General features: G+C 34.7%; 1 protein-coding gene across 2 annotated transcripts in view; it reads left to right on the top strand.

Moving 5' to 3' along the window:
- ARHGAP20 (Rho GTPase activating protein 20) overlaps positions 1-24,584 on the top strand; it is a 157,437-nt gene that overhangs the window by 65,787 nt on the left and 67,066 nt on the right. For both annotated transcript variants that reach the window (XM_031961130.1, XM_031961131.1), the window contains 2 exons: positions 12,353-12,517; positions 21,791-21,940. In XM_031961130.1, the coding sequence (XP_031816990.1) occupies positions 12,353-12,517; positions 21,791-21,940 (315 nt within the window). The remainder of the gene's footprint in view (positions 1-12,352; positions 12,518-21,790; positions 21,941-24,584) is intronic.

Raw genomic sequence — 24,584 nt, 5'->3', positions numbered from 1 at the left:
TAGTGATAAACTGGAGAATATTCAGAAAAAGGCCACCAGTATGGTGGAATCCATATCTTATGAGGATCAATGGAAAGAATCGGTCCTATTTATCTGCAAAATTTAAGATTAGGATAGGGGTGGGAGTGGGAGATGTGGTAGCTGTCTTCAAATGCAGGGTCTCCCAAAAGTGTTAAGAGTAGTTTTAAGACTTTTGAGATATTCTGTATTTGAAGGGCTATCACATGGGGGAATAGTTAGATTGGTTCTATTTATTTTTGACTTCAGATTTGTTCCTAGTAAAGAATGGTATCAGACAGTCACAGTTCTTTAAGTAGTTATAGCTCTTGAGTATGGCTCTGTGAGGAAGTTAGGGGAGTGGTATGAGAGAGTAATATGTGGTGAAAGGGGAGATTACCTGTCACAGACATGGAGGAGGGAGGATTTTGTATGAAGACCTGAAGGGTTGCCCTTGAAGGAGTCAGCTAACCTAGTCACTGAAGTGGCTGATAAGGATTTCAGGAAATCCATATGTTAGGCTTGTGGGTAATTTTTATAAACATGGTTAAGGACTGGTAGCTTAGGGAATCATGCAAGTTTACAGGTGGACCTTTTTCACCTAGTCCTGCCTTGGGTAGATCTGAGGTGACATTTTGTTGTTTGACCATTTCTAAGGGAGAGAGGCCATCTAGGAAATTGAATGGACTCTGGGGCACCACAACCGTTTTCTAGAGTTTTCTTCTTTCTAACTTTATTACAATTAAACTGTCCAAAAATGGAATATAAGAGAAATAGTGGGTTCCTTCTTCTTGGATGTATTCAAGTAAATTCTAGATGACCACTTATTAGGTATATTATTTATTCTGGAGATTCTTTTAGTGTATTGGGTATTCTAAATATCCATTGTCATTAAGTAAATTTTCCCTAATTTCCTTTCTAGTTCTAAAATAATCTAGTCTTTTCAGAGGAATGATAAACTTGATTCTATTTCTTGAGGATATTTCAATCAATAAATCAACAAATACAAGGTGTGTCAAAAGTCTTAGTGTAGTTTTTTTTTTTTTTTAAAGTATCTAAACCTATTGGGACATTCTGTATTTGTTACTATTATTTACTAAGTACTATACTTAGTAAGCACTTGGAGGAAATGCATTAGAAAAACTTTGAGATCCTTTCTCAGCCCTTCCTCATTCACAAATTGTGAGCATTCTTTGAGCATCTAGTAGGTACTTAATAAACACCTGATTGACTAATTTAGCACTTAAAATGAAAAAGAAAAAAATAAAGTAAAATTAAAATGACAATACTACTTATCCTGAACGAGACATGGTTCCATGTCTGGCTCCATATCTGGTTCCAACCATGAACCTTTAGGATAATCCTGCATAGGAAATCATGATCAGAGATTTAGAACTTAAGAGTCAAAAAGTCTAATGAAGTTAACCTTCTGTTTTGTTGTTGGATTGAATCTGTCTGAGTCTTTGTGATCCCTTTGGGGCTTTTCTTGGGAAAGATGCTGCAGTGCCTTGCCATTTCCTTCTCCAGCTCATTTTAAAAGTCCTTGCCAGTATTGGACTAACTATTTGAACTAGAGAAGGATTAAGTAACTTCTCCATGGTCACACAGCTAGTAAGAGAATGAGGCCAGTTTGGTTTCAGGAAGAGGAGGTTTACTATTCCATAGCTGTGCTCTATCTACCTTCTGTGGGGAAGCCTTTTGAGAGTTATCCTCATTTTGATTTCAAAAAAAGTGTTAAGATCCTAAAATTACACTTCTTATTCTTCCCCCACTAACCAAATAAAATTGACCTGGCTTTTTAAACTGAATTAAAATATTTCATTTAAATTCAGTAGAAACTAGAGCAAGGTTAATTCTCAATTTCCTTGTATTTGGAACATCATCTTAAGTCTCTTAATTATAACTTGGGGTTTTTTAAATCATGTTATATTAAGATGCTAAATTAGAAGGTTAAATTCTTTTTTCCCCTCTGATTTCTATACTCTAATAAACCAAAATATACACATCTACATTACACTCAGAATAAAAATAAACATTTTGAGACACACATAATTGAGAAATCTCCTTTACTAGGAAACCCTGATTAGGGCTGCAGGCAAAAAAAAAAAAACAACAAATGTTGTTTATATGTTTGTGTCTCCTTGGATGAAAGGTTTTTTAAAACTATGCGAGTGCTGAAATGTTTATTTTTTATTCTGAGTGAAGCATTAATATTTTCTTGTTTTTAACTCATTCTTAACTTTTTTCTGAAAAAAGCTGTAAGGTACTCCTTGATATATTTGGAGTCTTGCCACTTAGCAGCTGTGTGGTTATGGTGTAGCAATTTCAGCTTTCTAAACCTCAGTTTCCTTATCATACATGATATTTGCACTACCTATCCTATGGTATTGTTTCAAGGGGAATACTTTGTAAACCATAAACTATTAAACTATTAACTATTAAATTAATAATTGATTGTCCACTGTTTGTCAGGGGCAGCTAGGAGGCACAGTATATAGAAAGCTGGGGGTGGAGTCAGGAAGATTCATCTTCCTGAGTTTAACTTTGCATTCAGATACTTACTGCTTGCTGTGTGATCCTGGGCAAGTCACTTAACCCATTGCTTCAGTTTCCTCTTCAAAATGAGCTGGAGAAGGAAATGGCAAAATCATTTCCCAAGAAAACCTCAAAAGGTATAATAAAGAGGCAGAAATGACTGAATAACAACAACAATCACCAGCTTGCCAAGTCCCCTACTAGACATCTGACTGTGGGGTGGAGAAAAATACAAAAATGAAATCTTTGTGACCCCCAAATCTTCACCAGTCACTGGACATGAACATAAACACTTAGAGTACTTAAATACCCAATTGACTAATCAGTCACTGTCCCCTCTTCCCCCAAACTTTCCTTGGACCAAAAAGCACATGAAATAGAATAGAAATGTTTGGTATTGTTTTTGTTGGTAATGATGAGATAATGTTCTATGAAGACATATCTCTGATAAATTAATATGTTGGAAAAAAAGGCTTTTAGATTTTTATTTAGTTTCAGATTGTACTCTTGCCTCATTTAAAACAATATTTGACCTACATAATTCACAAAATTTGTTAGACTCTGCTTAAGTAATATATATACCTGATTAATCAAGTTGCAAGTACAATATACAAAGGTAAAAACATTGCTTTGCTTTGTTTTCTTTAAAGAAAAGGAGTATGAGAATAAGGAAGAGTCATCTCTGGTCCTCAGCTTCCATCAAGCAAGAAAAGTATAAATCTAATAATTTCTGCAAATTAGAATAAATTACCTCTATAGGCATATGAAAATAAAGGTTCAGAAAGGAAGTGACATTTAAACCTAACTAATACGACTATCATCATTATCATCAGCATTTATTGGGTCTTTACAGTATATATGGAGTTATTAGGAATCAGGATGTGCAAAGGATGTTTTCTTTCTCCTTTGGAAAATTATCTTGAATTTATATAATGATGTAGGAGTTAAATGATATTTTAACCAGCTGTTCTAGCTTCTTTTTTTCTTTGTTCTGATATTCATTCTCTCAGCAAATATTATAGTAAGTACCTACTATGTGTGAAGGACTTTGAGGGATACAGAATATCATATCATGACATGCCAATGACCTGGCCCCATAAAGAAAGACAGATAAATGTAATGGAAAACAAAAAAAACAAGAATAAAAATTAAAAATGTGACATGAGACCAAGAAAGAAGAGATTACTTTTAGCTAAGAGGATTAGAGAGAAGGCTCCTTTAAGAAAGTATTTCAATTGCATTTTAATCAATATTTGAGAGTTCAAAAGGGAGAGAAAGGACTTGGAAAGGCAGTATAGTCTAGCAGGCCTCAAACTACGGCCTGCGGGCCAGATACAGCAGCTGAGGACGATTATCCCCCTCACCCAGGGCTATGAAGCTTCTTTATTTAAAGGCCCACAAAACAAAGTTTTTGCTTTTACTATAGTCCAGCCCTCCAGCAATCTGAGGGACAGTGCATTGGCCTCCTATTTAAAAAGTTTGAGGACCCCTGGACTAGAGCAGTAGATTTCCAAGATATGATTAAACACCCCTATGAGTGGGGGTGGAGGATGGGAGAAACTTTAAAAGTTTCTGGTACATCATAACAGGAAATAATAGAGTTCAAGACTTTTTAGTGATGTATCAGGTGGGTTATTGTGGACTATAGTTAGGGATATTTACAGATTTGTTTGAGGGATTTTTGAAGGGAGAGGAGATAAGGTTGGGGGGGCATATTATGGAGGGCTTTAAGTGATTAAGGAATTTGTCTTTTATTTGGCTGGCCATAATTTTTGAGTTAAGGGATGATGTAAATTCTACCTGAGCATTGATGTAAAAGATTAAGGAGGAAAGAAATGGTGTAGAGAAAAGTTTAAAGGCTGAATTCAATATTACTGGCATGAATTTGTAATGAGTCTGAATTAGGATGATGGCATTGAGTTTGGAAAGCAGAAGAGAGATGAGAGATTGTCGTGTGTAGAATCAACAAAATTTGTCAACTAATTGGAATGCGAAACAGACAGAAGCATCAAAGATGACTTGAAGGTTTCATAAAAAATGATGACAAAAAAGGGAAGGCAGGAAAATAAGCTTTTAGAGGGAGGAGAATAGGGAGGAAATTAGTTAAGATCAACACACATTCAATTGGGAAATACAAGAAAGACAGCCCACTTGGAGTTCTCTATTGGACAATTTTAAAAGTCTGTGATTCCAGAGAGAAATCTGGATTATAGCTAGAAATATGGAAATCATGATTCTACATAGAAGTTTAAATTAAAGCCATGGGAACAAATGAGATACTCATGAAAGAAAACTGAAAGAGAAGAGGCAAAAGACACAGTGTTTGGGGAAAAGTTTGGGAGAAATAGGACTTGAAGAAGTGGAGAAAGAAGAGAAGCCAATTGGAGAAGTAGAGATCAGAAAGAGAGATCAAGAGAATATCTTGGAAATCAAAAAGAAAGGAAATTTTTCTAAAGCAGGGATCAGTCAATTATTATCATTTGCTTCAAACTGAAAAGATAGATTTGATGACTTAAAGAGCTAAAATGGAATTTTGGTGGTTGATATAGTCTAGTCCTCTAATTTTTCAGATAAGAAAATTGAGTCAGGAAGGTTAAATGATTTGTTAAGGCAGTAAGTACCAAACACGATTTGAACCCAGGTCACATAATTCTTTTGTTTTTTCATCTCACCCAACTCATTACCAGTGAAATTTGACACTTTGAGTAAAGTGAAAATGAGATAACAGAAGCCAGTTTACCAAAAGTTGAGAAATGAGTAGGTAAGTGGTACAAAAAGAAATGTAGCAAATAAAAGCTACTGTTTGGCAGTGACAAGAAAAGAATAATTTAAAATGTGGCTCTAGTGAGATTCCTTTCTTAATTAAAAGAACAGCACAAACCTTGTAAGTTAAGTGATACCACTGTCTGGAAAAGTCCCATTATAGTAACAAGTTGAAAAGCTTTTAATCATCATCATCAGTAATCATCAAAATAGTCATTCAGGAAGATCCTGAATGGCCTAAGTAATCTGCTCCACTTTCCATTAATCTCACATCCCTGGGAAAGAGGTAGTTGCTAGAACTGGTAGAAAAATGAACTTTGGAGTATGGAAGACCTGAACTCAGGTCTCTTGCTTTTGACACAGTAAGAGCAATACTGTATAATGATCAACTGTGACTGACTCTTCTTAGCAATACAATGATGCAAGACAGTTGCAAAGGACTTATAATGAAAAACACTATCCATCTCTAAAGAAAGAACTAATGAAGTCTGCATGAAGATCAAAGCATGCTTTTTTTCTACTTTAATATATATTTTCATGTTTCCCCCCCTCCCAATTTAGGTTTATGTCTTCTTTCACAATATGACTAATATAGTAATATGTTACATATTTATACATATATAAGCTATATCAAATTTCTTACTGTTTCAGGGATGGAAGAGGTGAGGGATGAAGAAAATAATTTGCAACTCAAAATTTGTTAAACATGAATGTTAAATGTTTACATGTAACTGGAGAAAAAAAAATTTTAAGTTACTATGTTTGGCATACAGAATCATAAGATCTCAGACTTAGAACTTAAAGGTACTTCAGGTCATTGACTTCAATCACCTCATTTTATAAATAAATTGGGACCCAGAGAGATTAAGTGAATTAGATAGGGTCATACAGAAATAAGTATCTGAGGCAGGATGCAAACTAAGTTAGATGTTTTACCCCAAGTAAATCATTTAGTTTACAGAAGAGTTCTACTGAGGAAAGAATTTTTATATCCCAATTTCCCCTGCACTGATATCAGGGACACAAAGAAGTGTTAGTGACATTGTTGATTGATAACAGTAGATATACTGTAGATATACTTCAATTTAGTTGAAGTAACTGAGACCTAAAACTGAGAGGAAGCGAGCTAATGATTTCTAAAAAGTTATCTGGCAGAGGTAAGATAATCAGATTCTGTTAGACTAGGTATCCAGCAGGGCTACTTTTTATCTAGTTAAGTCTCAAAGTTTATAGTGAACTCAGGGAAATCAGGGAGGCTATAAAGATATGAGGGCTACTTTCTTTTTCTTTGTTCAATTGTCAAGAATTTATTATCTTTTCCTCCTACCCCTCCCTACTTCAAAAAGAGAAGAAAAATTTCTTGCTACAAATAATTATAGTCAAACAAAACAAATCCCCATATGGGCCATGTCTAAAAACCACATGTCTCATTCTATATATCAGTTTATCTCTCTGAGTCAGAAGGTGGATAGCATTCTTATCATTGTGTGGAATCAGGGTGCATCTAAAGTCTTTGAGAATTTGTTCATTGTTGATATCAAAATGAAATGTTCTTCTGATTCTACTTAAGTTACTTTGCATCAGGTCAGACAGGTCTTCTTGGGTTTCTCTAAAATCATCTTTCATCATTTCTTATACCAAAATTGTATTTTATTATTTCATATACCATAATATTTTCAGGTATTTTCTTATTGAAGGGTACCCCCTCAGTTTCCTATTCTTTGCCACTATGAAAAGAATCTTTTTGTATCTATGAGATCTTTTCTTTTTAGGGTATAGACCCTGTAATGTTACAGGAATACTTTCTGGATATAATCTAGAGAGGGAGCCATGACAGTAATTTTAACATTACCCTTTCTCTGAGGGAAATATTAGCAAAGAGTAGGGAGGGTGTTGTGTCACACGAAGCTAATATACACTCCTCAAGTAGAACATTTGTAATGAGAAAACACTTCTTTGGAAGAATCATTTTATTTATAGTCACACTTCATTTTACATAATGGGAAACTGAGGAACAGCAAAGTAACATGATTCAACCTAGGTCACTCAAATAGCTAAGGTTGTTGTTCAGTCAGGTCTGTTTCTTTGTAAGCCTGTGAACTCTAGCATACCAATTCTGTCCCTGAGGTTTTCTTGTCAAAGATACTGTAATAGTTTGCCATTTCCTTCTCTAGTGGATTAAGACAAACAGGATTAAGTGATTCCCCCACGATCACACAGCTAATTAAGTGTCTGAGGTCAGATTTGAACTCAGGTCTTCCTTACTCCAAGTCCAGCACTTAGCCTATTTAGCCACCTATCCAAAAAGAGTCAAAGCTCAGATAATCCCAATTAACATTCCACCTTCTATAGGAAACCTTTCCTGATCTTCTTAATTCTAGTGCTTTTCCTTTATTGGTACTAACCGATCTATATAGCTTGTTTGGACAGCTAAGTGGTAAAATGGATAAAGTGCCAGTCCTGGGGACAGGAAGACTCATCTTTTTGCGTTTAAATTTGGTCTCAGACACTTACTAGTTATGTGACCCTGGGCAAGTTATTTAACCCTGTCTGCCTCAGTTCCTCATCTATAAAATGAGCTGGAAAAGGAAATGTCAAACTACTTAAGTATCTTTGCCACGAAAACTCTAAATGAAGTTATGAAAAGTTAGATATGACTGAAATGACTGAATAATAGACCTATGATGGTAGAAGAATTTTCCCTGCTGGGGACCTTCCCAAAGTGATGAAATCTCAGGTCCCATTCCTCTCCCTGACAGCATACTTTAAATGAAGTCTGTATAAAGCATAGTAACACTCAGCAAATTGCTTAGCACATAGTAGGTATCAGAAATTATCATGTTGACTCTAAAAACTGCTTGAAATTATCATATTGCTCTAACTTAGGAGTTCTTAATTGAACTTTATATACTTTTTAAAAATATTGACAAAGGTATTTCAATATAATTGGTTTCCTTTGAGTAATTATATGTATTCTACTTAATGCATTTCAATTCTGAGAAGGAATCCATGGGCTTCATTAGAGTGCTGGAGGAATTCATGACTCAAAAATGGTTAAGAATTCCTGTTAAAAATAATGACAAAACGGTTTCCACATTGCTGCCTGCTCGCGAGCATGGACCCTGCATAACCTGAGAGGACCAAGTAAAATAGGTTTTTCTTCTACCCAACACCTTTTTCTCCTTTATTTCCCCTCACCCATATCCCCTAACCATAGTCCGACACCATCTCCCCATGAGCTATGTCTGCTCGGTCATCCTAAAACTAGAAAAGGGTCCGTTTGAAGGAAGAGTTACCTCAGCAGTTAGTTGGAATGAAGATATTGCTTCTGGTAAGCGGTTGAGATCATCCTTATCTATTTTTACCTATCGTCTTGGAACTTATCACTAAATGGGGGAAAACCGGGTTCAGCATCTCAGAGTAATCACTATCATAATGAGCTACAGATTTTCAAGCTTTTACCCTCTTTTGGGGGTCTAGGCGATGGAATAAACTATATTGTTTGATGATCAGCAGGATGATTTTAGAGAGGCCTGGAGAGACTTACATGAATTGCTGCTAAGTGAAATGAGCAGAACCAGGAGATCATTGTACACAGCAACAACAAGATTATGTGATGATCAATTCTGATGGACCTGACTCTTTCCAACAATGAGATGATTGAGGCCAGTTCCAATGATCTTGTGATGAAGAGAGCCATCTACATCAAGAAAGAAAACTGTGGAAACTGAGAATGGATCACAACATAATATTTTCACTCTTTTTGTTGTTGTTTGCATCTTGTTTTCTCTCTCAATTTTTTTTTTCCTTTTTGATCTGATTTTTCTTGTGTAGCAAGATAATTGTATAACTATGTATACATATATTGGATTACTTGTCATCTAGGGGAGGGGGTGAGAGAAAGGAGGGAAAAATTTGGACCACAAGGTTTTTGCAAGGGTCAGTGTTGAAAACATTATCCATGCATATGTTTTGAAAATAAAAAGCTTTAATAAAAACTATATTGTTCGAGTCCATCTCTTTTGCTTTGCTTTACCCTATTTGGAGAGGAATAAGGGTCAAAGTTTGAGGTTACGTATATTAAAAGTCTGTTAGTGGTATTTCTGTCTTGAGGCTGGTAAGTATCCCAACTTCTGATCTTCTCAGCACCATCTGTGGAGATTTTCTAGCTCAACAACCCCATTATAAGCCAGGCTAAACTCTAGTCCTAATTTGGCCATCTGTATTAATCCTTCAGAAAAGCAGCTTTTGCATATTCTGGTGTAAGATTAATTTTATGTTAGCCAGCATCCCTGTGATGGCTGTTGGATTTAGGTTGATAAGGATGATTTTGATTATCTTTATCATCAGCAAGCCTTTATTAAGTGCTTATTATAAGCTGTGCTGTGCTAAAACACTGGGAGATTCAAAAATAAAGGCAAAATTATGTTCTTATCCTCAAAATCCTAATATGCACATGATTATGTCTGTACAAATATATGTAAAATATAGAGGGTAAATAGGAAGGAGATGGATGGGTAGAGGAGTAAAAGGAAGGAACAAGGGAAGGGAAAGATCTGCAGAGGGTAGGATTTAAATTTTGTTTTGAAGTCAGTAAAGATGAAGAGAGGAGAAAGTGTTACAAGCTGAGAGAGCCAGTAAAAAGACTTAAAAGCCAAGAAAGAGCCAGATTATGAAAAGGCAGCTAAGGGACACAGTGGATAAAGTTCTTGACCCAAAGTCAAGAAAACAAGAGTTCTCTTCTTGCCTAGAATGCTTACTAACAGTGTGATTTAACCTCTGTTTGCCTCAGTTTCCCCATCTATGAAATGAGGATAATAATAGCACTTGTCTATAAGAGAGAACAAAATGAAATTATAAAGTCTTTTGCAAACTTTAGCGTACTATGTAAGTGTTAACTGCTGTTGTTGGGAAAAGTTTAAAAGCCAAAGGATTTCCTGTTTGATCCTGGAACTAACAGGGAACTACTGGAGTTTTTTGGTGAGAGGATATAACATAGTCATAGCTACACTTTAGGTGAGATCTTTTTAGGCCCTGTGTAAAGAATGAACTAGAGTGGAGAAAGAATTGAGACAGAAACACATTTCAATAAGTTGTTGCAATAGTACAGGAATGAGGGGATGAGGGTCCAGGATAGCAACTTTCATAGATGTTGTTTGTGGCATTATTGACTACAAATTTTCTGAATCCTGGAACTCTAAAAGGAAAATGAGAGCACCTGCTCCTTCTTACTTGTTTCATATGGATGCTGAGAATAATTACAATGATATAATGTGATCCATCATGAGCAATGTGCTATATAATTGCCATGATTGTGGGGTTTTTTCCTCCATTGGAGAACTCCTTGTTGACCTTGGGTTTTTGAAGGCTATACCCACAAAACACAAGCTGTAAAGATTTCCACTATGGTATTGATGTCCCTCTCTATAGCAAAGGACAACCTCTAAATTCATCAAGACTCATCATTTTATAAATAGAACTAGCTACTGGGTGATGAATTATTTGAGAGAACAGCAATTCATTAAAGTATCATCTCAGCAGTAGAAAGATTGATGTCTGAATTGCTGGTAGGAGTACTTAGGAGGGCACGGAATATGAGACAGTGGAAAGAAGATTGCTTCTCTGAGCCAAAATACCTAGGTTTGGATTCTGTTTCTGATCCTTACTCTTGCACAACTTTGGGCAAATCTATTAAGTTTTCTCGGTCTCAGCTTCCTCATCTATAAATGGAGTTACTGAACTAAAGAGCCCTTTCTAGCTCTAAAACCACAAGCTGAAATTACAGCTCCTACAATATGATTAATTGTTATAGTCAAATACTTTGTAAGCTTAGTGGTAAGCTCAAGTATTTCCTGATCTTTGCAGCTTAAAATGAATGCTTGGGGCAGCTAGATGGCATAGTGGATAGAGTGCAAGGCCTGAAATCAGGAGGACCTGAGTTCAAATGTGACACTCAGACACTTAATACTTACTAGCTATATGACCCTGGGCAAGTCACTTAACCCCAATTGCACCAGCAGAAAAAAAAAGAAAAGAAAATGAATGCTTGGATTTTGTAAGGTGTGAAGATCTACTGTAGCAATGAACTTTAATTCTCTTATAAAATTATTTAGTTTGTGCATGTTTTGGTTTACTTATGTTTGAAAGAAAAATTACTTTGTATTAACTTTCTCCCTATTTAAAAAAAAAATTGCTTCGATCATAAGCCCCTTGAGGGCAGACACTATTTCCTCTTTGTCTTCATAACTCCAATACTTGGCCCATAGAAGGTCAGTAGTAAATGCTCGTTGAATTGAATCAAACCGTCAGTCATTTAGCAAGTATCATAGCATTAAAATTCCATATGTATAACAAGGATTACAAAATTATGATCATGTTGGGATGATTGCTTTATAATATTATGTCACTTGTAAGCTCCTTGGGGGCACGGATTGTCTTTTCCCTCATTTTATAAGGACTTAAAAGCATTTAAAATGGGACCTAACACATAGTTTACAAATAATAACTTGATGCATATTTATTAATTTGTAATTAATACAATCCAAGAATTCTTATAATCAATGGTGCTATATAATTTATAATCCCATTCTTTAAGTGACTCTATGGTAGAAGCCACTGGTCTTAACATTTTTCACAGCATTTTAGTTACACCATCCAGTCTCTTATAACTCTTCTGTCATCTTTACCAGAAAAATTCCTAATCTTTCCTAAAAGAAAAAAAAAATTCCTAATCCAGGATACTAAACAAAATAACATCTCATGCATAAAGTATAAGTGATTGTAAAAGGACAAAGGAGTCAGAGGAAGAAGAATTAGAAGTTTATTCAAAAGAAATTCTACCTTCAGGATGAATGATTACCTATGTAGAATTTGTTGTGATAGGAGCCAACCTCTATTTCTTAGACAACCACAGAATCTATGGCAATGTTTTGAGGACTAGGTCAAAAGATACTCAGCTAATATTGGCAGCTGGATTTGGCTTGGTTTGTGTTATAAAATTCCTTCATACTTTGGACCATTTTGCTAAATACTGCAATATTGTTTTTTTCTTTCACAGGGAGAGTCCATCTGCCAACTTGGACCCATGTGCATTTCTTAATTCTTTTACGGGCTCCAGCAGGTCCCTGCTGCTTGATGGTCGTGTTGAACTCAAAAGGGGTCTGCAGTGTCAGGAACGACATATCTTTCTGTTTAATGATTTATTCGTTGTGACTAAGATCAAGTAAGTATATCCCAGTATCTTTATCAAAATGCAGTGGAATCTCCTCAGCAAATGGTCATCGTGACCCTGAGGAAGAGTGTCTAATCAATCTTTATTTAATGCATGCCAGTCTTTTTGGTGATGAAAGAAGTTTTATTTTGATTTTATACATTTTTCTTATTCATGGTGCTTATTTTTAACTATAATTAAGTCAAGATGTATTCATTCATGTTGAGCTAATTTGCAATTAACTTCCTTTGTTACTTTGGCCTAGCCATTTATTTCCTTGGACATTAGTTTCCTTATCTGTCAAATGAGGGTATTGGACTGACTTATAATATTCCTTCCAGGGCCAGCTAGATGGTGTAGTAGATAGAGCACCAGCCCTGAAGTCAGCAGGATCTGAGTTCAAATTTGGCCTCAGACACTTAGTACTTCCTAGCTGTGTGACCCTGGGCAAGTCACTTAACCTCAATAGCCTCAGCAAATAAATAAATAAATAAATAAAAATTAAATAAAATAAATATAATATCATTATCCCTTCTAAGTTTCAAAGGGTTGTTCTTGGTTTTGGTTTTGGTTTTTGGTTGTTGTTGTTTTCTTGGGCTCATGATCTTTAGTTTTACTCCTGATTTCACAGGGTTGTTATAAGAATAATGCTCCATGAAACCGTAAAGTGTTATTATTGTCAGGGGCATTATGCCTGTAAATTGTCATTGAAAAACTTTCTAAATGACAGATCCCTTTAGTAAAGGGATTACACTGAACGTAATTAAATCTTTCTCTGATGATTCCTCACTTTGCAGTGAATGTCCCTCAAGGTCATTACTTCAGGCATCAATCTTGATTGTATCATGTGTTTATGGATAGATAATATATGTATGAGAGATTGAGCTACATCTTTACTGACCTCAGGACATTTATTGGGAGTTTATTATTAAAAATAAATCCTTCACAACCACCCCATTTTTGTCTTTTCTCTCCAAGTTGAGCATACTACCCCCCAAAAAATATTACATGTTAATTAAGGTTTGTGATCAGTAAAGACTTTGCTAGATAGAAATGGTTCCAAACCAGGATTGTCAAGAAATCAAATAAGTGGACTGTGAATATAATTATTCTTGATGTCCAATTATTCACTCTCTGACTCCAACTTAAATCACTTTTATTATAAGCTGAAGGTGCAGTGCCAGTGTCCTTCAGAGGGTACAGCTTTGTAAAGCAATGCTTGTTATAAATGATTACACATGAAGAAACCCTTTCTGTTCCTTCTCTCTAGCCTTCCCTTCCAAACAAACAAAACAACGGCGCAGGTATGGTCTGTATTAGTAAGCAGAATATGGCTGGGAATAGGGGAAAGGAAAAAGTTTGATCTTATGCCTAACAATTGAAATCAAAAATTAACTGTTTTAAAAAACCTTTTCTTAACTGTTTTAAAAAACCTTTTCCTAGAAATTGCTGGTAGTTCTCTTCTCTCAGAACTTCAGAGATAGTATTGGAAATATAAAGTTTAAAAAAAAAAAGAACAAGAAGAGAAAGGTACAAGTTTTTAATTTGTAATAGGTGTCTTCAAGAAATTTCATAGAATTATAAAACCTCAGAATTTTGGAAAACAGTTCATCCATCCAGTACAAACTATTCCAAAGAATGATCCCCTTTCTCAATGGCACATAAAATCCCCAACAAAAGTCATGCAACCTCTCCTTGAAAATTTCCAGAGAGAGGAAATTCACTATTTACCAAGGCAGGCCATTCTACTTTTGGATAGTTTGAATTATTGATTGCAAAACTTTTTCTCAAAGAAAACCAAAATCTACCTTTTAACAATCTGCCTACTCCTCTTAGTTCTGCCCTCTGATGCCAAATAAAATAAGTCTAATTTCTCTTACATATAAATAGTCTTTCAAACATTTTAAAAACAGTCATTATATTGCCCATTAATGTTACCTTCTTTGGATTAATCATGGCCAATTCCTTTAACAGAGCTACTTCAGAATTCTTTTGCATTCCCTTATCATTCAGACTAGATTTGAACTTTTGAGGTTTTGTACCAAAAATGTAGAATTTTACATTAATCCCTAGTTGATTTCATTTTATTAGCTAGAGTCATTTGGGACTCATAATTCCATCATCTAATATCTGCTTTGTATTCCTTTAAAATTTCATACATATTGTGTTTAATCTTACTTCATTAATACTATGGCTAAAAAATATTACATTGGTAAACATTTATTAAATATTCACTAAAGGCCAGGCACTGTGCTAAAACCTGGAGATAAAAAGAAAGGCAAAAGACTGTCCCATCACAGTCTAAAAGTGGAGACAAGAATGCAAACAGCCATGTACAAACAAGTTAAATACAGAATAGATTAAAAATGATAAGAGCAGTAACATGGGAAAGGTTTCTTGTAGAAAGTAGGACTTTAGCTGAGATCTGAAAAAAAAAGTCAGAAGCCAAAAGGCCCATTTGAAAATGAAGAGAAATGCAAAACAACCTAGAGTGGGGAAATGGCGTGTTCTATAACAAAAGAGAGAGATTTTTGTGACTAATGATTTAAACCACTCTCTGCCTTCTAATGTCCTTTATTATCATGTCATATTTAAGTCTAATAAGATTAAGTTCTAATTTTATGAAATATACTATGATATTGATATTTAATCAACAAGTCTTATTGTTACTGTGATATCTCCCAAAACCTTTAGCATCTGGGTATCCCTTATGCCCTTTAATATACCCTAACTGTTTTTATGTGGACAGGGTATCACTTCTCCCTCCCTGTCTGTTGTAAATGAGTAAAAACTAGTGAGTGATATGAAGATTGCCTATATCATTTTCAGAGAATCTGCATTGATCCGGTGTCACAGAGGAATCAGAGGATCTAGATTTAAATCACAACTCTATTTTTTACTATCCATTTAATCTTGGGGAAATTTATTTAGATCTTGTGGGCCTTAATTTCCTCATCTGTAAAATGAGGGATTAGACTAAATGGCCTAAAAGGGCATCCATCATTCCAGCTCTAAACTCATGATCTTATAATCTTTGAGATGCTGCCAGAAAGAAGATCAAATGTTGCAGGATTTAGTTTGGATAAGATTAGAATGCCTACAGATGTGGATGCAGATGTTGTTATGATGTCCATAGGAATGCAGAGGCAGAAAAGATTTTATCCATGGAGGTTTTTAATTATATCCAGTTAAGACTGTAGCGTATTCATGAATTCCTTAAATTGGAATTCATCAAGAATGGAAATGTCAATGGAAATAGCATTTATAGATAACTAAAAATAAAGGAATAAATATCAATTCATTAATTCATTCCTAATTCAACAGGTATTGGCTGCTATTTGACATAAGTCACTCATTATGCCTATTAATAATTCTGGGCACTAAAAGGGCATTCAAAAGAAATAGAACAAAATCCTTGCACTTCAGGAACCTACAATCTATTTGTAACATATTCATTTTTAATTCCTAGGAAAAAAATTTTTCCTTTACTTTTTTGGTTTTTCTCCCTCTAGAATTACCAGAATAGAGAAAGTAGATAGATGTTTATCGGATCTGTGCTCATTTGTTTTTCCTTCATATTGCTGCTATCTAAAGACCAAGTTCTTTTCCCACTGGAAAAATTGCTGTTTTTAAGAGAGATGGGTAGGACCAGGAGAAACTGTGCCTAGTCCTACTCACCTCTCTTACAACAGCAATTTGTATTGGTGTTCTTTTTTTTTTTTTTTCCCTTCAAGATCTGAACCAGATTGAGATTTCAAAAGCAATGCTCAGATTTTGCCTCTTTACGTTTTTAGTAAATGAAGTTGTCTGCTACACATCTTTATACGTTCACCCCAAGTGTAATTGTGAAATCATAGAACAAATATTTCTCAATGTGAAGTAGAATATTTCAGTTTTAACTCAACTTTTATATTTTTATAATAGCTTATTTTCAAAATACACACAAAAATAGTTTTCAACATTCATCCTTGCAAAACCTTGTGTTCCAAATTTTTCTCCCTCCCTCTATCCCTTCCCTCTCCTCTAGACAGCAAGTAATTCAATATAGGTCAAACATGTACAATTCTTCTAAACATATTTCCATATTTATCATGTTACACATAACTCAATTTTTTTTAAAGCATGAATTATTTTCATCCTGTTGGAAATTTTTAAAGTGAAAGGTGGTATAATGAAGGAGAAAATACATTCTTAGAATCAGGAGAAATCTTCATTTGAATAAGCAAATTATTAATTCTCCCTGGCATTTTAGTTCTACTCTACTACTACTACTATTACTCCTCCACAACCAACACTGTTACCATTATATTACTAATAGCTAGAAATTGTGTTATACTTTAAGATTTGTAAAGCATTATATATATAAAATCTGCTTTGATCATCATAACAACCCTATGAAGTAAGTAGATACTATTATCATTATTATTATTATAGCAGCCATTTTATAGATAAGGAAACTAAAGCTGTAAAAGCTTAAATATCTTACATGGGGATCACAGAGCCAGTAAATACTCAAAGCAAGATTCAAACTCAGTTCTTCCTGATTCTAAGTTCAGCCCTCTATCTGCTGTATCACATAGCTGACACAGATAAAATGGGAATAACACATGAGGATTAAATGAGACAATGTATATAAAACCACTTTATAAACAAGAGTATTAAAGATATATTCTTGTCATTATCATTATTATAATTATTATATATTATTATAATTAACTCAGTTATTTCCTGGCCCACAAACTCTTTTTTAGAATGCAAGACTGTCTAGATATCAGGATGATTTGATTTAAAGCTAAAAGGAACTTTAGGTTTTATTTACTCCAATCCTTTTATGCTGTGGATGAGAAAACAAAAACCAGAGATGTTAAGACTGACTTAAATGGTCAGTCCCACATACTAATTGGGTTGCCCTGAGTAAGATATTTACACTCTTGGGTCTTCAGTTTCCTCATCTGTAAAATGTTAGGATTATACTTGATGGCCCATAAAAGAACTTTCTGGCTCCATATATGTTATCCTGAAAGGACTTGGATTCTTTGATTGGAATAAAAATAAGTAGAACTCTATGGTTTACCAGTTACATGACCAATAACTACAATTTTTTAGATATTTTGAATATGATATGTTAGGGATGGCAGCTAGGTGGATAGAGCACTGGACTTGGAATCAGGAAGGCTCATGTTTATGAGTTCAAATCTGTCCTCCGATGCTTACTAGTTGTGTGACTCAGAGCAATTCATTTCACCCTCTTTGCCTCAGTTCCTCATCTGTACAATGAGCTGGAAAAGGATGTGGCAATCCATTCTTTACCAAGAGAACCCCAAGATGGGATCACAGAGAGTTAGACATAATTGAACAAGTACAACAGCAAAATGTCAGGAACTCACACACTTGAATTTGTTGTCATCAGATATCTAGTACATTCTTAGAACATTCTTCCTACTTGAAAAAAACCTTAAGTAACAGAAACCATGCTCTAATTGTGTTTTTGCTCAGACCTAGACTATCTGCTCTCAGCCTATATTTCCTCTTGGATTCAGAATTGTATTGTAATGAAGGCAAGTAATTTGTTGGAATTAAACAAGTTGAAAGACTATTTGAATGTTCATATGGTTTATATCTTTATTTGTTGTAATAGCAGAGCTAGAATAATTTGTATTAAATCATTGGGAGACCAATTGAAGTTTTCAGACTGAGTTTAGAGGTGAGCAAATAAACAATTGAGATGAAGGATTTTTTTTAAGGTGCTGATTAAATTGGACATATATAATTCAATTTTAAAATTTTTACTAAGAAGTCATTAAGAAATTTTCTGCAGATATATCCCAAAAGACAATCTTAGACTCAGAATAATAGACTCTTCTAGTAAACTGGGCCAACAAAGAGAAAGAGAATTTTTTTGGTTCATAACTACAATGTAGGAGTACTAGAGGGAATGCTGCGAGGAACTGGCATTGTTCATGCCCTCAGAACTTTCCCCTTTTTTTTGCATAAATAATAAATGCCCAGGAATCATTATCATGCAAATTTGAATGTGATAAATAACTTAAGTGGCAAGCCAGGGAGGATAAGGAACTTATACAAAGTCAAGATGGCATCCTAGATCCTCTAGGAATTTCTAGTTAACCTTTTTTCCCATTGCACTAATATGATGCCGCCTTTTAAAGGAAACTGTTGCCTACAGAGATTAAGAAACTTATCCAGAATAAGTGCCCAAGATAATAGGCATCATGTGCTGGGTCTTGAATGATGGGTGAGTGTGTGTGTAATAGATGGAAATAATGAGAACCTTGCTGAGACAACCACATGTATACAGAGGTAGAAAGGCTCAAACGGATTAGGGGTGAGAGTGGAGTTGGTTTTGTCTTGAACATTTGGTTTGTGAAGACTTTGAACCTGAGATAACTCTGAAAAGATAGTCTGGGATTAGAATCTGGAAGACATAAAGGGAATTGAATTTTATTGGGTAAGCAGTGAGGAGACTGGGGGGTATCTGAATAGTTTTGAGCAATAGTATTACATGCCCAGTGTTTTAAGATGAATACTCTGGCTGCTTTATTATTAGCAAATTATTTTAGGAGTTTAATTTAGAGACAACAACAAAGCTAAGAACAAAGGTAACAGTGATGGGAATGGAAAAGAGAAATTAGATATGAGACATGATAGAAAACACTATCAACACTGCCATCAGAGCACTGGACTGAGAATCAGGAGATATAGGTCCTATTCTAGGCTTTGCCACTTAACAGCTGTGTGGCCTTGAAAACTAAAAAATCAATCAATAAATAAAGAAGAAGAATATTTAATTTCCCTGTGCCTCACATTAATTATCTGTGAATTATCATCTGTATTAGAGCTGGTGATTTCTCAGGTATGCTTCACTTCTTAAATTTGGTGATATTGTTTCTTCCTCATGTTGGTAGAATTGGTAAGACTGGTTGAATGATTAAGCAAGAAGTAGAACATACTTTGCGGGTTGCATCCTGGATGACTCTGAGGATTGTGGTGACATTAATAGGAAGGGATTAAATCCAGAAAAGCCAACTACTTTGGTTTTATGGTCCCATCAATTGTTGACAGTCGAGATTTTACTTGATAATACAACTTTCTTAATGAAAAATCTGAAGAAGTCATTAATAGAAAATGTCGAAATAAAATGGGAAGAGAAGCCACATTATATCTCAGAGTATTTTCTACTTCCACTTTTATTCAGAATACCTGATAGAATTTAGGAGGAGGTTAACCTTTGAATCTCAAGTATTTTTGAAGTAAAATGCTTGAATAATCCTATTTCATAAATCCCATTGAAAAACATTACCTTGTAAATATCTCATCAAGCATAAGAATCACAGGGATATTTGAAATGTGAAATGCCTTTAGTCTCATTGGGCTTTCTTTTTATCCTTTACCTTGTCCCACTTATTATTTTGTCTCAGACTCCTCTTGAGCTTTTAAACTTCCAATTAGGCCAAACGATGACGACCATGGTAGTTTTGAGATCAAATGTCTGTGGGGGATTATGTCAAAACTATCAAAAAAGCTATTTAACTTGTGGCTTAAACTGGATCTTTCCTTGGGTCTCAAGAGACAAATGGTAAGTGTGTCAATTCATTGCTTGGCCAGATGTGATCCATCTGGCCTTTGGCCTAAATCCAACTTTCTTGAGTTAGATTGAGTTATCTAGAACCATGGAGAAGGTGACGTGATCTCAATTTCAGCCAGCAAAAGGGACAGAGAAGTGAAAGATTTGGATAGAATCCAAGAGGAAACCTTGAGATAATTGTATTAATCATTGATGAAAACTTACTTGGATATTCTTAAGCCGTATAGTAAAGAAATAGCTGTATTTTTATGTTTGCCTCTACAGAGATAAAAGAGTAAGGGATTTTTTTTTTAAGATGGCACATACTTTTCAATGGTATTCATTACCCAGAGATCTTCAGTAATGTAGGGCTTTATGAGATCAAATGAGATAATATTTGTAAAGTGCTTAGCACAGTGTGGGGTACATAGAAGGCACTATACAATGACAGCTACCATTATTATCAAAATAAGTAGATGTTTTATTCATATATGCTAATTGTCTAATCCACTAGTACTTGTACTTATAATTTTTCTTACTATTCAACAGTGAAACTAGAATAGCTTAAAAAATGCCTGACACACCTTCCTGGTGTGTGTGTGTGTGTGTGTGTGTGTGTGTGTATTATATATATATTAAAAACAAACAAACCCTAACATTTATTAAATGCCCACAATATGCAAGTCACTATGCGAGGTACCAAGGATTAAAAAAATTAAAAAGAACACATCTTTGCCTTGGGAAGCTTATAGTCTTGAGGGTAGAGGGAAACAGTGAGGATGGTAGTGGTGATGATGGTGATTGTGCTATTCAAAATATTTGAATAAACAAATGATACAAGATAGAATGAGAAAGGTCAAAGGAAAGATAAAAGTTTTAGGAATGTTTAAAGAGAAGCATCATTTGCTTCAGCAAAAACTAGAGGTGGGAAGGGGAGATCCAAGGAGGTTTTAATAATAAAAAAAAAAAAATGGCACCTATATTGATCCATAATGGAAGTGAAAGATTTCAGTGATCAAAAATGATGGAGGAGATGTGTTTCAGACACAAAAGTCGGCTTGCATGAATGCATAGAGGAAGAAGAATGGAGGATGCAGTTGAACAATAACTAGCATTTCGGTTTAGCTAGAATATAGAGTATATAAATAGGAATAATAAGAAGTAAACTGTGAAAAGAAGATTGGAACCAGCTTCTAGAAAAAAAGAGTTGTATCAATCCAAAATACTCAAGCAGAAGGGGAACCACACATAAGGAATGTATCCCATTTCCCTTTCACTGCTGTTCCCATGGTAAGGCCAGGGATGTAACCTTGAGTTTATAAAGAAATTGATTTCGGGCAGCTAGATAGCACAATGGATAGAGCAACAGCCCTGAAGTCAGGAAAACCTGAATTCAAATTCAGCTTCAGACATTTAATACTTCCTAGTTGTGTGACCCTGGGCAAGTCACTTAACCCCAATTGCCTCAGCAAAAAAAAAGAAATTGATTTCTCTCTGTGTAGCCTTAGTTACCATTTACTCTGCCTAAAGTCAGTAATCTGATCCAAGTTGACAAGGGTGCTAATAAGTCACAAAGGTCTCAACGGATATGCACTATACTAAGAAATGTCCTGTCTTCCTCATCTACCATACAGTACTTTAATTTCTTCCCTGGAATGAACAAAACACCTAAATTGTTTCTGTGTGTGTTTTTGTCTTTCTAGGTATAACAACAATCTTAAGATAAAAAATAAAATCAAATTAAGTGATATGTGGACAGCAAGCTGTGTGGATGAAGTGGGTGAAGGAAATACCAATACAATGAAGTCATTTGTTTTAGGATGGCCTGTTGTCAACTTTGTTGCCACTTTCAGGTAGGAACTAAAATGTAAACCTGATAATCTTTTTATTTCTATTCATTTTCCTTTAGGGACTTTATTTTCACTGATCAGCTATAGCATTTAGTCATAGAGCAGAGAAATAATATTTGTTCTATTGGCTCCAGAAGACACAATTAGAATAGATTTTGTGGGGTAGCAAATTTTAGCTATAATATAGGAAAAGAATAACTTTCTAACAAATAGAATTGTCCAAAAGTGAAAGGAGCTGCCAATGGAGATAGTGAATCACCTACTCAGTTGCTCACATACTCAAGGATTGAGAACTAGAGTGTTCCTCAAAGGCTGTTTATCTTATCTAGTCCAACTTTTCATTTTACACATGAGGAAATGAGACCCATGGAAATTAAGTGACTTAAGTGATTCAAGGTCACATAGGCAGCAAACAGCAGAAATGGAATTTGAAATCAGGCCTATATTATCCATATCTATGTCCTCTTTGTCAAGAATAGTGCCTTTTGCCCATTATAGGTATTTAGAAATATGATCATTTATCCAAGATATGATGGATGGGTCTAAGCAAAGGATTTGGCTATGTAAGCTGATAAAAATCTCTTCTTTTAATATTGTACAATTCTGAGAAGTTTTTCCCTACTGGTCCCCAAAGGATGCTTGACCCTAGGTAAAGAGCACCTTGATGGATATCCAGAGGAAGGGAATCTTCTGATAATAGGATCATATGTGGATAGAAAAAAAGAAGAGTGAACATCTACTCAAGAAGAAAGTAGGGTATTTGTGAGAGTGTAAATTCCATCATTGGAAATCAACACACAGAAGCCCAACAATAACTTGTCAGGGATGTATAGAAGAGATTTCCTGCATTTGGCAGAATATTCTATATCTAGAATTCTTTCACATTTTATAGGAAAGAGTAAAATCTAAACTAATAAATGATATAAAATTATATTTCCATGGAAAACTCAAATATTATTAGATTATAGTTTCAGCCTGAGTCCATAGTAATTAAACTCAGATTTCTGAAAACTCTTATAAAGGCTTATATTTTCCACAAGTTTTAATATGTTTTAAAAAATGATAAAATAACACTTCTCAGTCAACCTTATTATATATAGGATTACACAAGTATAGGCTTAACCTACATAAATATACTTCCTTTGGGAATGGGTCATACAAAGGGATTTAATAGACAGGTACATGGTGGGAATGAGTAAGCTTTAACTTAATTACAATGGAATTGTGGAAAACAGTATGAAAAAGATGTGTGATTCAAAAAGGAAGTTGGATTTTGGTTATGAAGTGAAAGTGAGATCAACTAATGGGCAGTCTACCTGCTTCATTCCTACTCCCATGTGATAACAAGATATTTCTAAGAAGGCCCTATGTCATGTCACATTTGTTTCTTCTGCAGTGTAGAATGTATATGAAGACAAGAGGTAGATGAGGTGTGCTTTGCACCTGTGGATAAAATGCCCTGATGGTATGAAGCTCTAGTATCATTAAAATATATATAATGATTAAATAGATAGTTAGATGACAGAGTAGAGTGCCTGCCCCAGATTCTGTAAGATTCATCTTTGTGAGTTCAAATTTGGCCTTAGATTTTTATTAGCTGTGGGATCCTGGGCAAGTCATTAAAATCTGTTTTTCTTCATTTATAAAATGAGCTAGAAAAGGAAATTACAAACCACTTCAAGAAAACCCTAAATGAGGTCACAAAGAATTGGATTTAACTGAAACTATTGAACAACAGTTATGCTTACATGATTAATATTATTATAACATAACACCCAAATATTACTATTAAGGCATATGCAAATTTTTAAAAGCAATTAATGTTGCTGTTAAAATTACAAAATCCTACCATTCCATTTATATCTTAGAACGGCAGTGGGATACCAGATGATTACATAGTCTGATGGGATATCTCCAATCTGTATGCAGAATTATAACTGTTGTGTAGAAGGATAGAGAATTATGCCTCAAGACATAGTCTTAAATTGCATGAAAATAGATAGGAATTACATTTACAACATCCTGCCTAGTGATCATCTAGACTCTGAATACTTTCATTGATTGGGAACTCACTATTTCACAAAGCACTCCATTTCTATTATTGAACAGTTCTAATTGTATAGAAACTCTTCCATATATTCAACTGCAAGCTACCTCCCTTTAACTCCTAATTTCAGATCCTAGTTCTTTGAGGTCATGTTACCAGTAGTACCAGAAGTCCTGGTTATCTGAGGCCTCCCAGCAAGAATTGATCCTCATTCAAATATCCCTACCCTTTTACACTATCTCTTCTTCATTCTTCTGCTTCAAGTAGCTGATGATGATAAGCTCTTAATGATTTGAATATCAAAGGACTAAGGGAAGCCTTGGGGAAAATTGATGAAGAAATGGAATATTTATTTGCAACCATTGCTTTCTTTATGATTGTAATGTAAAGGAGTGTTATCCTAAAATTTCATTGGGAAAATTATACCTCTCAAAAGCAAGTATTTGATTCATTCTGATTATTAGTGAAGAGGCACAATTATAACCCATATTTTGTTAAATATAAAAAACCTGATTTTCATGATTTTTGGCTTCATTTTTCAAACTAAAGTCCCAGTAGAACTTTGTCAGTTCCTGTTGTAAGTAAATCATTTTCAGGGGC

Source organism: Sarcophilus harrisii, chromosome 3 (genome assembly GCF_902635505.1).
Source record: "Sarcophilus harrisii chromosome 3, mSarHar1.11, whole genome shotgun sequence".
In the NCBI taxonomy this organism is placed as follows: Eukaryota; Metazoa; Chordata; class Mammalia; order Dasyuromorphia; family Dasyuridae; genus Sarcophilus; species Sarcophilus harrisii.
The sequence above is the reverse complement of the archived record's forward strand: the minus strand, read 5'-3'. Positions and strand labels throughout refer to the sequence as shown.